The sequence below is a fragment of the Sturnira hondurensis genome, unplaced genomic scaffold, assembly GCF_014824575.4.
Source record: "Sturnira hondurensis isolate 20B ecotype Veracruz unplaced genomic scaffold, ASM1482457v3 Scaffold0014384, whole genome shotgun sequence".
Classification (NCBI taxonomy): Eukaryota; Metazoa; Chordata; class Mammalia; order Chiroptera; family Phyllostomidae; genus Sturnira; species Sturnira hondurensis.
The window spans coordinates 21,425,210-21,440,364 of record NW_028087015.1 but is presented as its reverse complement, the minus strand read 5'-3'; the positions used below and the strand labels follow the sequence as shown (position 1 = coordinate 21,440,364).

Here is a 15,155-nt window from a genome sequence, read left to right as displayed (position 1 = left end):
TTATGCTTCTATGGCCATACGTTTTCTCTGACTCTCCTGCCTCTTTTTTTCTCTTATAAAAAGAGAGATTATATTGGGCACGATGGGATAATCCAGAATTATTTTTCCTTAATGCATTTCACACCCACAACATCTATTTTTTTCCTGTAAAATAAGATTAATGCTGCATTACAAGGTGTGGATGAGGCCCTCTAAATATAGGTCCTTTGACATAAACATGTATCCTTGAAAATAATTCTTTGTCTGTAGTCCTGCATAACAGCAGACATGTCATTTGTCCATGATATACAGATGGCAAGATAGAAGGAAACCAATCTGTATTCAAGAAGGACAACATTTGAAATGGAAAGCAGTCAATGATCCACAGAAACTTTTAAACCCAGTCACGTCCGTTGTAAAAATTCCTTGATTATTTCGCAAAACCTGAAAAAATATCATCCCCTCTCTTTTTTATTTCCTGCAGTCTGTATCATTTAAAAAAAAAAAAAGTTCGGATATATTTCCACCTGAGTAGTTTTCCCAGCTTAGGTCCTTCCTTCTGTTGGAATTTCAGGGATTCATCAACTCCTTTTCCTCAAATTTAAAAAAAATACTTTCCTATTAAATTATATCGCTACAGTAAATTATTGTTGTATTAGAATGTTTGATGCAATCCACTTGATGTGTTCTATTAAATATTCGCCATTCCTGAGGGTGTGGTACCCTGTGATATTAGTGTGTATTTTACTAATGGCTAGTGGTGCTGTTGATCACCTATTGATTTACTTATTGGTTATTCTTGTATCTTCTTTTGATAAATATGAATTATATTCCTTGTTCATTTTCAGTGGGACTACTCTTTATCTTATTGTTGAGTTGTATGTATATTTATAAATTCCAGATACTAAACCCTTATCAAATATGTGGTTTGTAAATATTTCCCCCACTCTAAATTTTTTACTTTATTGAAAGTAAAGTATATTTTGAAGCACAAGAGTTTAAATTCACCTGAAGAGATATTTTGGCTGCTTGTGTTTGCTGTCAAAACTATAGAACATTACCTGTCCTAATATAACAAAGACTTACACCTCTGTTTCTTCTCAGAATTTTCTAGTTTCATCTCATTTATTTAGTTATTAGTTAATCCCTTTTGGGTTAATTTTGTGTATCAAGTCAGCTTGGGATCCATACGAATACTCTAAATTTATTGAAACATTATTCCTTCTTTCATCACATTTTCTTGGAACATATTGAAATCGATTAGCAATAAAAGTATGGATTTATTTCTGAACTTTTATTTCTGTTCCATTGATCTTTACCTCACATCCCCATGGCCTTGATCATTGTAGGTTTGTAGCAAGTTTTAACATCTAGAACGTACAGTCTTCTTAATTTGTTCTTTTTCGTGATTGCTCTTTGCTTACTGTTCGCGGCTCCCCATTGGAATAAATGTAGACTCCGCCAGGCCAGGGCTCTTCTGCTCTGAGATGCATCCAAGTATTGAGCTCCAACAATGGGATATGGTGGGTGCTCCAAAAATTTTTTAGGGGGATTTTTAATCACTATGAAAAATCACTCTTTTTTAATAGTGATTGTGGGATCAAATGATTGCCTTCCGTTTTATTGTCAGATGAATTTCCAAAAGAAGTGAAGCCATTCAATTCTTTCTTTATCTTCCTTCCCTCTCCCTTCTGTATGGAATTATCGCTTTCTTAATTGAAAAAAAAAAAGGCTAAAACAAATAGCAGGAGCAGAGTTTTAATGGAGATGAAATCATAATATGCCTTAATATGTGGGCAATGGTTTAGGCCAGCATTTTTCGGGAATTGTAGCAATGTTTAGTACACTCTTGAGATTTTTTTCTTTAAAAGTAGCTGCCAGAGGTCCCTTTTTCTCAATCAGGCCCTGGTTGGGAGGTAAAAGTAGACATAAGTTTTTATAGAGAATAGGTATTCTTGTTCCTTATATAGCTCACTCTAATCTTAATTGATTGATCTCTTTTTGAGGTTTCTCAACAATTAGTAGTGATTTCTCAACTATTGATTGTCTCCTCCAGTGCCCACATACATGGTACACCTGGCAGGGCTCTCTAAAGCAGAGGTAATGTGTGTGGGATTATGAAAACTTCAAACTTCCGAGATACTTGACTTTTCATCTTATACCACCATAGGCCAAATCTACAATCATCCACACTCTTGTACTCTCCATTACTGTGTATACATGCAAACGTTTGACAGTGATAAAAGCTGAAAGGAAAAAAATATGATCCATTTGAAATACAGTGTTGGAAGAGAGCTCTACCAGCTCCTTGGACAACCATGGAGGACAGACAAATGAGTCCTAGAGTAAATTAAGCCTGAAACATCAGGCTGGTGGCAAACATCGAAACATAGCTGGTGGCAAAAATGACAAAACAGAAGCTGTTCAACTGTGGGCATCCGATGAGAAAGAAGGCTGGGTTCTTTGTAAAAGACAATAAGGCTGAGAAGAATAGGGGGCAGCAGAAAAATAAGAAGTCCAAATAAGTGGTGGTTGATTCCAAAATAGGCATAAGTCTAGGGGAGCTGAGCAGAGCTATTGCAGACAAGACTTTGTGGATATCACTCGCTCATCGGGCTGTTGTGGTTTGGAACAGCTCGGAGCCATGTAACAGAAACAAGCATTCTCATATTTCTAATCTGGGATTCAGGGGATGACGAAGTCAAACAAATGTTTGTTTGACTCCTCTGTCCCTCTTCCTCCTACAAGATATTGTAGCAATACTCCTAAAGAAGTGAAAAGGTAAAAACTACAATTCAACAATTTTGCAAAGACCTCTGATGTTTTAGTTAAACGATTGCATTACTTATGCCCATACACTTATGTAGTGTCCTAACCTTTTAATTGATTAGCGTAAGCCTTGGGGTCAAAGTGCTTTATTGATACCATTTTATCATAACCTTTTACAGATTAATTGCTCAAATTAAAAATGCATGCTTAGTCATGGCTTTTTTTTAGCATGACAAAATCAATGGTTTAGTGGCCAAGGTACTGTTATTATTTGATATGGTTTTTTCTTCACAAGTTCAATTGAGTTTTGTTCCAGCTGCTTGTAGTCCCACTAAAATATAACACATTCTGGAATGAAGAATATATAGATTTTAATGATGTCATTTTATAATCCTCACATTTCTCTCACCTTGAATCACTTGTATTTTATGTGTTGGAAAAAATGATAATAGTAGGAATACTATATAATATTTCTGAATTTATGTATGGCTTCCACTGGAATGTGGTCAACATAAATTCCTACTCTTAAAATGTACATAAATTATGGAGTCCATAACATAGATTTAAGTCAATGAGCTATCTTTTTAGCATAGCTTGAAGTCCTAGGTAAAAGCAACTTTTAAAATTAATTGCTCTACCACCATCTTTTTAACCTTTTAAAGTTATTACTTCCCAAGAGATACAGTATCATCTTCATGAGGAATTCTCCATTAGACTGAAAGCTCTAAATTTGTGGGTCCTGATCCTAATGTGGTCTAAGATGGATAAGCAGTTTTTAAAGGGAAATTATGTGAGTCACACTAGCTTCCTAAGTGCCATAGGTTACTAGTAAACACTAAGAAAGTTAATTTATTAAAGTCATGTCACAGAAATAGTCATTTTGCCTTACTTGGGTGACTACATTTTCTTTTCGTTACCTCTTCTTCATTCTCCTAACCGTTTCTGTTCTCTAAAGAGCAGGTGATTGACCTCACATTAATGTGTGATCTGTTATGCAAAGATTATCTACTCTTGCTTTGCAGCACTGTAATGTCTGTCCAGAACAAAACTGGCAGTCATGTTGCACAATCTCACGACTCTCAGTATATTCCCACCACCGTGGATTATGGTGAGGGCCTGCCTCTGCTGTCTCAGTAGCCCTTCTAAACTGTCTGCTAAAGAGGGTTCATTATAAATGACTCGTATCAACATAATATTTTAAATATTTTCACATAAGTCAATGTAAAAGAATGAAAATCTCTTGAAGAATATAGTAGCTAGCTAAACTCACAATGCAATACTTTACTGGTTACTAAATCAGTACCATATGTCTGTCTATCTGGAGTAACACCACCACACATGCTCTACTTCCAGCTCCTTTCTTTTGGTGTCTTATCGATGTTTAATTCAAGAATGTACACATTTCTTTCCAATTATCTGTATTACCTGATTATTTGTACTTTAGCCCAATTCTGAAACTGCCATTTAGAATGGGTTTGCCGGGGTCTTCTCATTCTTCTGTCAGGAGAAAACCAGTCACTTGCCATGAGAATGCCAAGCCTTGTACCCTTGACTGTGCCCAGCCAGGCCAACCTACTGCATGGCCAGAGTTTGTGCCTCCTTCTCTCAGATTTGGATGAAACATTGACTAATGGGAGAGAAAAAATTAGAGAGCTGGGCAAATAAATTCTCTCTTTAGTCTCTTCAAAAAGAAAAGCCTTCTCCCTATGTTTTAATTTTTTATCTATACTACTACCATTACTGCTCACTCATTTGTTATTCATTCATTCATTCACTCACTCAACTCACTCATCCATCATTTCTGGCAGTACAAAATCTAATACAAAACACGTGCTCTTCACAGAGCGTAAGACCACTTATTAAGCCAAACAAGAAAACATAGCCAATGTTTCTCTCAGGCTCCACCTCTGTCACAGACTCTATGTTGAGAAAGAACTGAATATTTGAGAACAGGTTTGGCAGAAAGGAAGTAATCCTGAAAGTACATCACGCTGCTGCTTTACAAATACCAGATGTTGCCTTGTATCATACATTCCTGTGTATAATGCACACCCGTGTTTTTGTCCCAAACTTTCAGGAAAAAAATCTTTCATTTTAATTTTTAATTAAATATTTTATTTATTTGTATTTATAAACAAAACTGAGTATCATATTTCAGGGTAGCATTCTTCAAAGAGCTATCATTATTGCTTTCTAAATTACACTTTAATGCATAAGAATAAATAAAATAATTTAAAATATTCATATAGACAGAATTAGTACTACCCATGTTTAATGCACCTCTTATTTCTCCCTCAAAAATTTGGGCAAAAAAGTGCTCATTATACATAGCAAAATACAGTACTTATCATCATAATCATATAAACTATTAATCAATTGACTAAATGTCCCTGTGGTAGTTTCCCATTGGTGTTACGTGGAACTAATCATTTCAAGATTCAAAAAGAACAGCTGAGAGTTTAAACAATCCATTAGTAAAGTGGTCATCTAAAAATCATGTAAATGATTATTCAGACACTTAACCTGAGTATTATCAACAACTAATATAATCCAAATACATTTGATAATATTTTTATGTAATTTTTACTATGTGAGCCAACAATATAAATACTAAATTACAAGTAACTAATTGTATTGAACATCTATTTTCAAATTAGAAATAATTTCTGAATCATTCAGATTAAGTGATTTGTTTATTCTAAATATGATATGAAAACAGACCCGAGTCTTAAAATCTGAGGAAATAAAAGTGTTGGAATTTTCTTCTTATTCATATTACTTATTAAAATTATATATTATATATATATGGCATAGGGTATATAGTCTTCAATAGATACTCTAGGTTGACAACTTTACTATTTATTTTAAGTACTTCTGTTTCAGGTTTGCATAGATACGCCTTTTCTTCTTTAAATATAAATATATCTTTATTATGCAAACATTTAATGCAAAATAAATCTTAGGTTAACTTCACTAAAAATATAGAAAAGTAAGCAAATTTATCCTGAAGGTGAGTCACTTGTAGCCATTGTTATTTCTTTCTGAAATCAGTTGTTAGAAAGTGTACCACTTTTCCCTCAAAAGCATTTTTGATTGGTTATTTTTTATTTAATTCTTATTCAAGTACAGTTTTCTGTCTTATATTCCCAGCCCTGCCCCCCAGTGATTACTTATTTTAATAATATACTGATTTATAATTTATATATATTATAAACATAGCTAATATATCTATCTCATTTCTTATTAATTTAATGATAAGAATATCTTACTTTAATAAGAAGAATTAATAATAACTGTCTTCATGCAACTCATTCCACACTGTTCTCTTAGTAGTTAATTTACTAGTGAAGTGTAAATCTTTTAAAATTATGAGTTCATAGCTTGCTAAAGTATTTTCTTTCTTTTTATAAAAGTTCCCAAAATGCAGTTACAAAATGATTTAATTTGTTCGATCTTGCTGAGTGATTCTCATCCGAATTTTTTTTTGGCCCTGTTTATTTCTTGTTTTTAAAAAGCAAAATTCTTTCTGATATTCTATCATTTTTGTTTCAGTTGGCTTTATTTTCCTAACAATTGTCCTTCCCTCATGTTGTATTGTCTTGTTGTTCTACATTTTATCTTCTTAAATAATGTCTTTGGAACGTTCAGAAATGTTAAAGTAAACCTTGAAAATTTTCATTTCATTATGGCAAGAAACCAAAATACTGTGCGAACAGGTTTTGGGGTTTGTTTGGTTTTTTTTTCAATGTTTCGAAGTGTCAGAAATGAGAAAAAATAAGTAGTAAAGATTATGTGACCCAAAAGGCTTCATATAAAGGACAACCTTTCAAATCTCTTGGGAGAAACAATTTTTCAAGGATATGGTTGTGATTTGAGAACATACCGCAGCTGTTCCCAGCTGCAGATGTAGCAATGGCACTCGTGGATGCGTTTCACTGAGTTTTGATGTTACAAGTTATAGTAGAATAAGTATGAACTATACACAACTGAAAGCATTTACTGGCGTGTAAATGACAAAAAGTAGGTTAACTTATCCTAATGTTATTTATCATTCTTATTGAAAACCTCTTCTCATGCTGGCTGGTATGACTCAGTGGATTGCTTACTGGACTGTGAAGCAGAGAGTCACTGGTTCGATTCCCAGTCAGGGCACATGCTTGGTTGCAGGCCAGGTTCCCTGGTGTGGGGAGCATGAGAGACAACCTCACATTGATGTTTCTCTCCCTCTCTTTTTCCCTCTCTTCCCTTCTGTCTAAAAATAAATAAAAAATATTTTTAAAAGTAAAAGGAAAACCTCTTCTCTACTAAAATGTTACTTAACTAATAAATATCATTTTAAAGAATATTCAGTCATTTTAATTTTATTGAGTAAAACATTACTAGTGTATCTCAATTAAAATCAGAGCCTACTTATTGATTAAATCTTTACTACTATTGAAATTTTGAGTTAAATTTTTATAATCTTTAAAGAAAGAAAATGTTCTACCATGATTTTTTAAATTCAAACCGAACAATTTATTTAGAAAATATTTTAATTAAAATCAATATCCCTGTGACAAGCATGAACCTTTTGTGGTAATTTTAACAACTGACTTTAATCTCAATTTTACTATCATAGCTTTCATAATTTTAGGTTTAAAATGGAATACCAAGCAAATTTAAATACAACAAATAAAAATTATTTTTTCTATATGTATGGAAACAGTATTCTTCCAACTAATTTACTGGTAATTTATTTTCCCAATTTTATTCTATGTAGGTATTAAAATGTTGATTTAGTAGAGTAAAACGAAGGGTTATTGTTTTTGTTGTATAAGTATTATTAATTTCTCTTAAATCAACAAGTGGGTGTCTTTAGATCATAATAAAAATATCCATATTAATAGCAAGTGGAACAAATATCGGGAAAATATATTATTGTAGTGACTCACAAGACATTGTGAAAAATGTCATAATTATACTAAGTATTAATTTATCAAATAGATGGTTTTCAGAGAATACCATGTAGATTGGACAATAATGCATGTCAAATTATTTCATTTGCATTTACAGCTACACTCCAATTCTGACAAAGGTGATGGGTCTGTCAAGTACATCCTCACTGGAGAGGGTGCCGGGACCATATTTATCATTGATGATACCACAGGTGACATCCACTCAACAAAAAGCCTAGACAGAGAGCAGAAGACCCACTATGTGCTTCATGCCCAGGCTATTGACAGACGGACAAACAAGCCTCTTGAACCGGAGTCCGAGTTCATCATCAAAGTGCAAGATATCAATGACAATGCTCCAAAGTTTACAGACGGACCATATATTGTGACTGTGCCTGAGATGTCGGATATGGGTAAGACACATCATTTTTCTACTCAACTCAGTACACTTTTGAGAATCCAGAAATAATCTTTGAACACCAATTGTAATTTGTGTGTGGGTGTAGAAACTCTAAGGCTTTTCAAAATACTTTAATACTTCTTTGTGGCCTAAAGTATTGAAGACTGTTGGTTCTAGTTATTATAATATTTATTGAAATTAACTTATGAATGTGTGAGTGTCAGTAATGGTCTTCTCTCAAGAAAATACTACCAGAACTTGTAAGACTTGCAATTATTGATTAATTGACATTTTTAATCATGTAATTTTTTCTAGTATAGTATTAAGAACATACCAACACATTCAAAGTGACAATTTGTATAGGTGGGGAAAGACACATAACATTGGTAAGGTTTTGCTGTGTAGTTTAAGTTTATAATTTATAACTCAATTATAATAGCATTGCTCAATATTAACAGTGCAAGTAATAGCTACATTAATTAATAATTCTTTACCTATACTTTTAAACATTTATATACCTTCTATATATCTAAATATAAAAAACCCTGTGAAATATTTTGAAGGTCACTTTTAAAATGTGCAAACAAACATACAACACTAAAGTAACTTTTCTAAATTCACACATGTAGTATTTTTTTTAATTTTATTTATATTTAATTGTTGTTCAAGTACAGTTTTCTGTCTTTTACTCCCATCCCAGCCCACCCCTCAGTGCTCTCCACCTCCCTCCCATTTCCACCCCCCTTACTTGTTGTCCATGTGTCTTTTATACTAGTTCCTGTAATTCCCCTTTTCCCCCTTAAATTCCTTCCCCTTTCCCCTCTGGTCACATATGTAGTAATTTAATTGGCCAATAAAAAATTAGCTCTAGTTCTTCTGAATGAAAAGCTTATAGTCCAGCTAATAGATTACAATCTATGTCTCTGGCCACCCTGAAAATCTGCCTTTTTCCCACCACTCACAAATTTCTGTGGCCTAGGTATTTTATTTTATTTCCTAATATAGTTAAAATTCAGCTGCCATAGTAGCTTTTGACTACTAAGACATTTAATGCTTAGATTTAGAATACATTATTTGAGTAAAGATTATTTCCAAAATATGTACATTAGACATGGTGTGGATAAAAACAGTGGACAGGTTCCAGGTAGGTATGTTTACCTCATGTTTACTGCATATATATGAGTGTTATTATAAAGTAAGTTTATTATAATCATCAATTAAATCACTATGTATTAAATGCATACATAAGCTTATTTTTTTCAACTTGGGAAATTTTTCTAGTTTTATTGAAATTTCTTGCTCTGTATAAGTTTAAGACGCATAGCATAACGATTTGGCTTACAACTATTGTGAAATGATTGTCACAATAAGTTCTGTTAGTGTCCTCCATCTCTTGTGCATAGAGGTTTTTCAGTGGAAGATTGTGATTTCTTCCCTTCCCAACTCCAGCCCACCTTAATGTTCTCTTGAGCTAGGCAGAGCGCTCCTGAAGCTGTGGCAGAACCAGGGTGGGAAGAGAGACTAAGTTCTCCTTTTTAACTGGAGTCTTAGTTGGGAATGCAGTTGCCATACTGGCTCCCCCTAGGCCAGAAATGAGTACAGAACAGGATCCAGCCTCAGAGAAGCTGGAAGAGGCCAAGAGTCCCTCAGGCTCATTGGTTTCTAAGGAAAACTGAACAGCTCAACACTCTTAACCTTGGCAGGTGAGAGTTTGTGTGGAAGCTCTAAACAGGTTTGCTCCATATGCCTTGTCAAGGACTGGCAGCCTGTCTGCCAACATCCTTCTGTCTGACAAAAGCTAAGAGCTCTATGACTTGTGGGAAAACCACTGGTAAGACCTTACCAAGGGTAACATAAGACCCCAAAAAGCACAGTAAAGAAAAAACAAAACATACTGAAGTGTCAATGCATTAGACAGAGAAAAATAGAATAGATATTACTAATAGATATTACTAAGAAAGACAATGTAGTGAGAGGTGGGTAATAAGAGAACTAGTGTTTTTAAGGACATTGCAAAGCATTTTTTGTAACTCAAGGACAGATTTTCTATAAGTAAACAAAAGTAAACCACTATATGGATTGAGGCATGAACAGTTACTGATAAGACCCAAACTATTGTTCTGGAACTTGAGAATATACGAGATGAAAAGAAGTCAATAAAAATCAGAGAGCAAAAATACAAAAATAGGGGAACTGTGGGAAAAAGATGAGACTTGGAAGGTATGTTTTTTAGAATTATTGTGTGAACCCAGTGTGTTCCTAGAGATCAAAATAGAGCAGATGAAGGAGAGGAAGAATAATATTTCCTTAGGTGAAGATATATGCAAGTTTATTAAATTTTCTGAGTTCCAAAATGGATTAATACATAAAAAACAAATCTAAGTAAATCTTGGCAAAATTTGTAAAACCTATGTAAAATTTAAAAAATTACAAATGTTTAGATTTTTAAAAAGGTTCTACTAAGAAAAAATATATACTGGCATCATCATATTTTTCTTTTAAAATACTGGGCTGTGGTTGACATCTGAATACCATTTAGCCTACATCTGTCAAGGTCAAAGTTATTTGAAAAAGAAGCCAGAAACTATATAATTTCTGTACCTTATCTAGAATTCTGTTCTGTATAATTTCTGTACCTTATTTGAGAAAATAGTTTACATGAAATCAGAAGAGAAATCAGAGTCAAAGACAATGACAAGATCAGGAAAAATGGTATCATTCGTGCGCTCTGAAATTGCAAGTGCGTATATGTGTGTTTTTGTATGAGCCGAGCTAATTGTAAATGGGCACAATTGAGGATGTTAAAAGATGCTGCACAGTCTAGGAATCATGCAGCACAAAGAAACTATTGCAGAAAAGGCTGTAGTGTGAGGACAAAGGGCTAAGTCAGGGTATTTCCAAACCCTTATCTTGGACCTGGAACAGAGGATACAAATGGGAATCAGCCAGTTTTCCCAATATGTTTACTGAGATGAGTATGGTTGAAGGAGAAGTAGTTAATACTAAAAGTAGTAGAGAAAGAAATATCAGAATAGGTTGTAAGTCTCTCTGCTGTCATGGTTCTAAGCAAGATTCTGTTGAAAGACAATGGCAAGCTAATGGCTGAACACTGGAAATTGTAATGTGTGGGTGAAGTCAGTATCGTGGAAAGACAAATACATTAAAATTGTGATAATAGCATCTAATGCACATTGTAATGTGGATTATAGAATGTGATGTGAAAATGAAAGGAGAAATACACTTTATAGTGGGTGCTTGAGAATAGATGATACTTCCATTGAGTCTAATTTTAGAAATACCAAGTTAGGAATAAAGCAGAACAGGGACCAGCCAACAGTGGCAGGGAGACAAACCCAGCTTCTATTTGTTTTTATAAATAGTGTTTTTCTGGAACACAGTCATTCCCATTCAGTTAGTCTTGTCTGTCGTGCTCCGGGTACTGCTGTGACAGAGGAGTAAGTTGCTATAAGGACTGCCTTACAAAGTGCAAAATATTTCTTGTGCTGCCTTTTACAGAAAAGAGTGCCACTGTAAAGGCTTTCGGGGGATGAGACCGACTGGAGGTAGGGGCAATAATTCGAGGGTAGTGTTGCAGTCCTGAGAGACAAGGCTTCTGCTGATCTGGGACAGTTTGTTTTTTGCCAGCCTTGCTGAATATGTGCAAAAATATGGCATGTGGTACTAATAACGGGATCAGGCTTACTGCCTTTAGGCAGACGCTGTAAGGTATCTAACAGGTAGCTTTCCCTTCAGTGTTACTGGGATAACTGAGTTTTGATGAGGGTGCCAGCATGCAGAGCCAGGCATTCATCTTCCATCAGTCCCTTTCACCTAGGAGTGGCCGTGGGACTTAGTTCCGGCTGATAAGATGTAAGGGAAGTCCAGTGTAAGGGGAGAGCTTCCAGGAAAGGTACAGGTCTACTGACTAAAAGACGTAGCTGGCACACACATGTTAGCCGCTTCCATTTTCCTTTTTTGCTGCCTCTAACGTAGAAGTGGTTCAGAAATGCAGCAGCTGATGGAAACCACTGGAGCAAAGCCTCTTGCTAAGTGAGACGAAGCAGAAAGATAATAGGGCCTGGAAGAAGGGTGCTATGGCAGAACTAATGCTCCAGCGCCGGCCGGCCCGTCCCAAAGCCTTTCCTGAGAAAGTAAATCTCTTTCTACTTAAGTGCTTTCACTCCATCGCAGATATATGCAAGTACACTGAACCTCAACTGGTACTTGGACAAATTCTACGTTTCAGCAAATTCTATGTTTCAGCGAAGATTTGGACCTAATACTACTGAATCCAAAGGAACAGAGAGAAGAGTTTCAGCATCAGCTAAGAAACAGCGATGTCGTTTTCTGTTAAGTGCCTTGATTTACAAATAATCCACCAAGTCATCACTCTTTTCCCCTCTTGCTACTCTGTAGTATGATTCTAGTTGATTTTGCTGTGGCAGCAATGCGCATTCTGCCTGTGGTGTCGCTAACAGTTTGCAGATATTTAAATCATGCTTGTCATCAACTCTAGAGGCAATTGTATCCACACAAGCCCCGATCTGTGCACAAAAGGAGATCGCACATTTTGAATTTAGACTTTCACTTCTGCGGAAAATCTGAAATAGATCACCACAAAACAACTTGGTGTTGTCAGGGTCTGAGATTGCAGGTTGCCACAGCCGTTGTGATAATGCTCACTGAAATAGCTCCAGGGAATATTTAGTGAGCCCTGTCTGCCGTTCGTGATGATTTTATGCTTGCATCATCATGAGGCAGGGTTAAAATGATCTCTGTTGCACAGTGGATGAAACCAATACATAGAATTAAGTAATTTGTCCAAGATTGCATGTTTGATGAGAAATGCAACTAGTTAGGATGAATGAACTGGTTAGAAATGAAACTAGGTTTCTAACCTAGGCATAGCTTTACTTTTTAGTTCTCCTTTTTTTAATTTGTTAAGAATTAAAATCTGGATCAAAGTGAGGGTCTTATAGTTGACCCATTCGAGTCATGTGTTGTTATAGGTATGTGTGTGCTCATCAATCTGTGTCCATTCATCTGTTGATGAACGCCTAGTATTTTTCCGTATCTTGACTACTATAAAAAAACGCTGCAGTTAACACAGGGTGCACATATCTTTTTGAAATTAGTGTTTTTATATTCTCCTGATAAATTCCCGGAAGTGGGATTGCTGGATCACAAACTAGTCCTATTTTTTTAAATATATTTTATTGATTATACCATTACAGTTGTTCTATTCCCCCCCTTCATTCCCCTCCACCCGCACACTCCCTCCCCCACCATTCCCCCCCTTAGTTTATAACCACGTGTCTCAAGTTCTTTGGATTCTATATTTCCCCCACTATTCTCGCCCTCCCCCTTATCTATTTTCTACCTACCATCTATGCTATTTTCTGTGCCTTCTCCCCCCTTCTCCCCCTCCCACCCCCCTGTTTCTAACCCTCCATGTGTTCTTCATTTCTATGGTTCCATTCCTGATCTAGCTGTCCTCTTGGTTTGCTTTTGTTTTAGGTGTGGTTGTTAATAACTGTGTGTTTGCTGTCCTTTCACTGTTCATATTTTTCATCTTCTTTTTCTTATATAAGTCCCTTTAGCATTTCATATAATAAGGGCTTGGTGATGATGAACTCCTTGAACTTGACCTTATCTGAGAAGCACTTTATCTGTCCTTCCATTCTAAATGAAAGTTTTGCTGGATAAAGCAATCTTGGCTGTAGGTCTTTGGATTTCATGACTTGGAATACTTCTTTCCAGCCCCTTCTTGCCTGTAAGGTCTCTTTTGAGAAATCCGCTGACAGTCTGATGGGTACTCCTTTGTAGGTGACTGTCCCCTTATCCCTTGATGCTTCTAGGATTCTCTCCTTCATTTTGGTCTTGGCTAATGTAATTATGATGTGCCTTGGTGTGTTCCTTCTTGGGTCCAACTTCTTTGGCACTCTCTGAGCTTCCTGGATTTCCTGGAAGTCTATTTCCTTTGCCAGACTGGGGAAGTTCTCCTTTATTATTTGTTCAAATACGTTTTCCACTCGTGGCTGTTTCTTTCCCCCTTCTGGTACCCCTATAATTCGGATGTTGGAACGTTTAAAGATGTCCTGGAGGTTCCTAAGCCTCTCCTCATTTTTTTGAATTCTCATTTCTTCATTCCTTTCTGGTGGGATGTTTTGTTCTTCCTTCTGGTCCATTCCATTGATTTGAGTCCCCGTTTCCTTTCCATCACTATTGGTTTCCTGTGCATCTCCCTTCATTTCAATTAGTTTAGCCTTCATATGTTCCTCTAATTTGTGACTTTGTTCCTCTAATTTGTGACTATAATCTACCAGTTCTGTGAGCATCCTGATAAATAGTGTCTTGAATTGTGCTTCTGAGAGGCTGGCAATTTCTCGGTCGCTGAGAGTTATTGGCTCTGGGACTTTGAGTTCTTCTTGCACCATATTTTGGGCTGTTTGTGCCTGTTCCATAGCAGGATCGGAGCCCTAAAGTGTTCACTAGAACAGGGCAACTAAGTCGCTGGGTTGTGACGTTGTATGTGGGGGTGGGGTCAAAGAGGGACAATGGCTCTCACCAGTGCCGCAGGGCAACTAAGTCGCTGGGTTGTGACGCTGTATGTGGAGGAGGGGTCAAAGAGGGTCTATGGCGTCCTGCCTGCCGCCGCGGCCCTCACCGGTGCCTCAGTTGCTGCCATCACCAGGCCCACGCGTTTCGTCCCACTGCACGAGAGTGTGCCACTGTCGTCAGCCCTCGCCCCCTGGGGCTTGCGTGGTCTGTCTCACTGTGCGCGAATGTGCGACCGCGGTTAGTCTGCCCCGCACCCCAATTGGTTCCGGGCAGTGGCAGTCGGGGGCCCTGTCCTGCCCGACCCTGCTCGCTGCTGGCTCCGCCCCTCTTACCGTCCCCATTGAACGGTTAGATGTAGTCGGACTTCTGTATAATTCAATTTTCTGTCCTTTGGTTGTGTCTTTGTTTCTCCAAATCTTTGTTGTGTTCAAACTTGGTTGTGGGAGAAGGCACAGTGTTTCCACCTATGCCTCCATCTTGGCGGAAGTCCAATCTAGTCCTATTTTTTAATG

At 36.5% G+C, this 15,155-nt stretch overlaps 1 protein-coding gene across 3 annotated transcripts in view; it reads left to right on the top strand.

The window, feature by feature from the left end:
- CDH18 (cadherin 18) overlaps positions 1–15,155 on the top strand; it is a 389,486-nt gene that overhangs the window by 188,321 nt on the left and 186,010 nt on the right. For all 3 annotated transcript variants that reach the window (XM_037063042.1, XM_037063044.1, XM_037063043.1), the window contains exon 3: positions 7,801–8,095. In XM_037063042.1, coding sequence (XP_036918937.1) covers positions 7,801–8,095 — 295 coding nt within the window. The remainder of the gene's footprint in view (positions 1–7,800; positions 8,096–15,155) is intronic.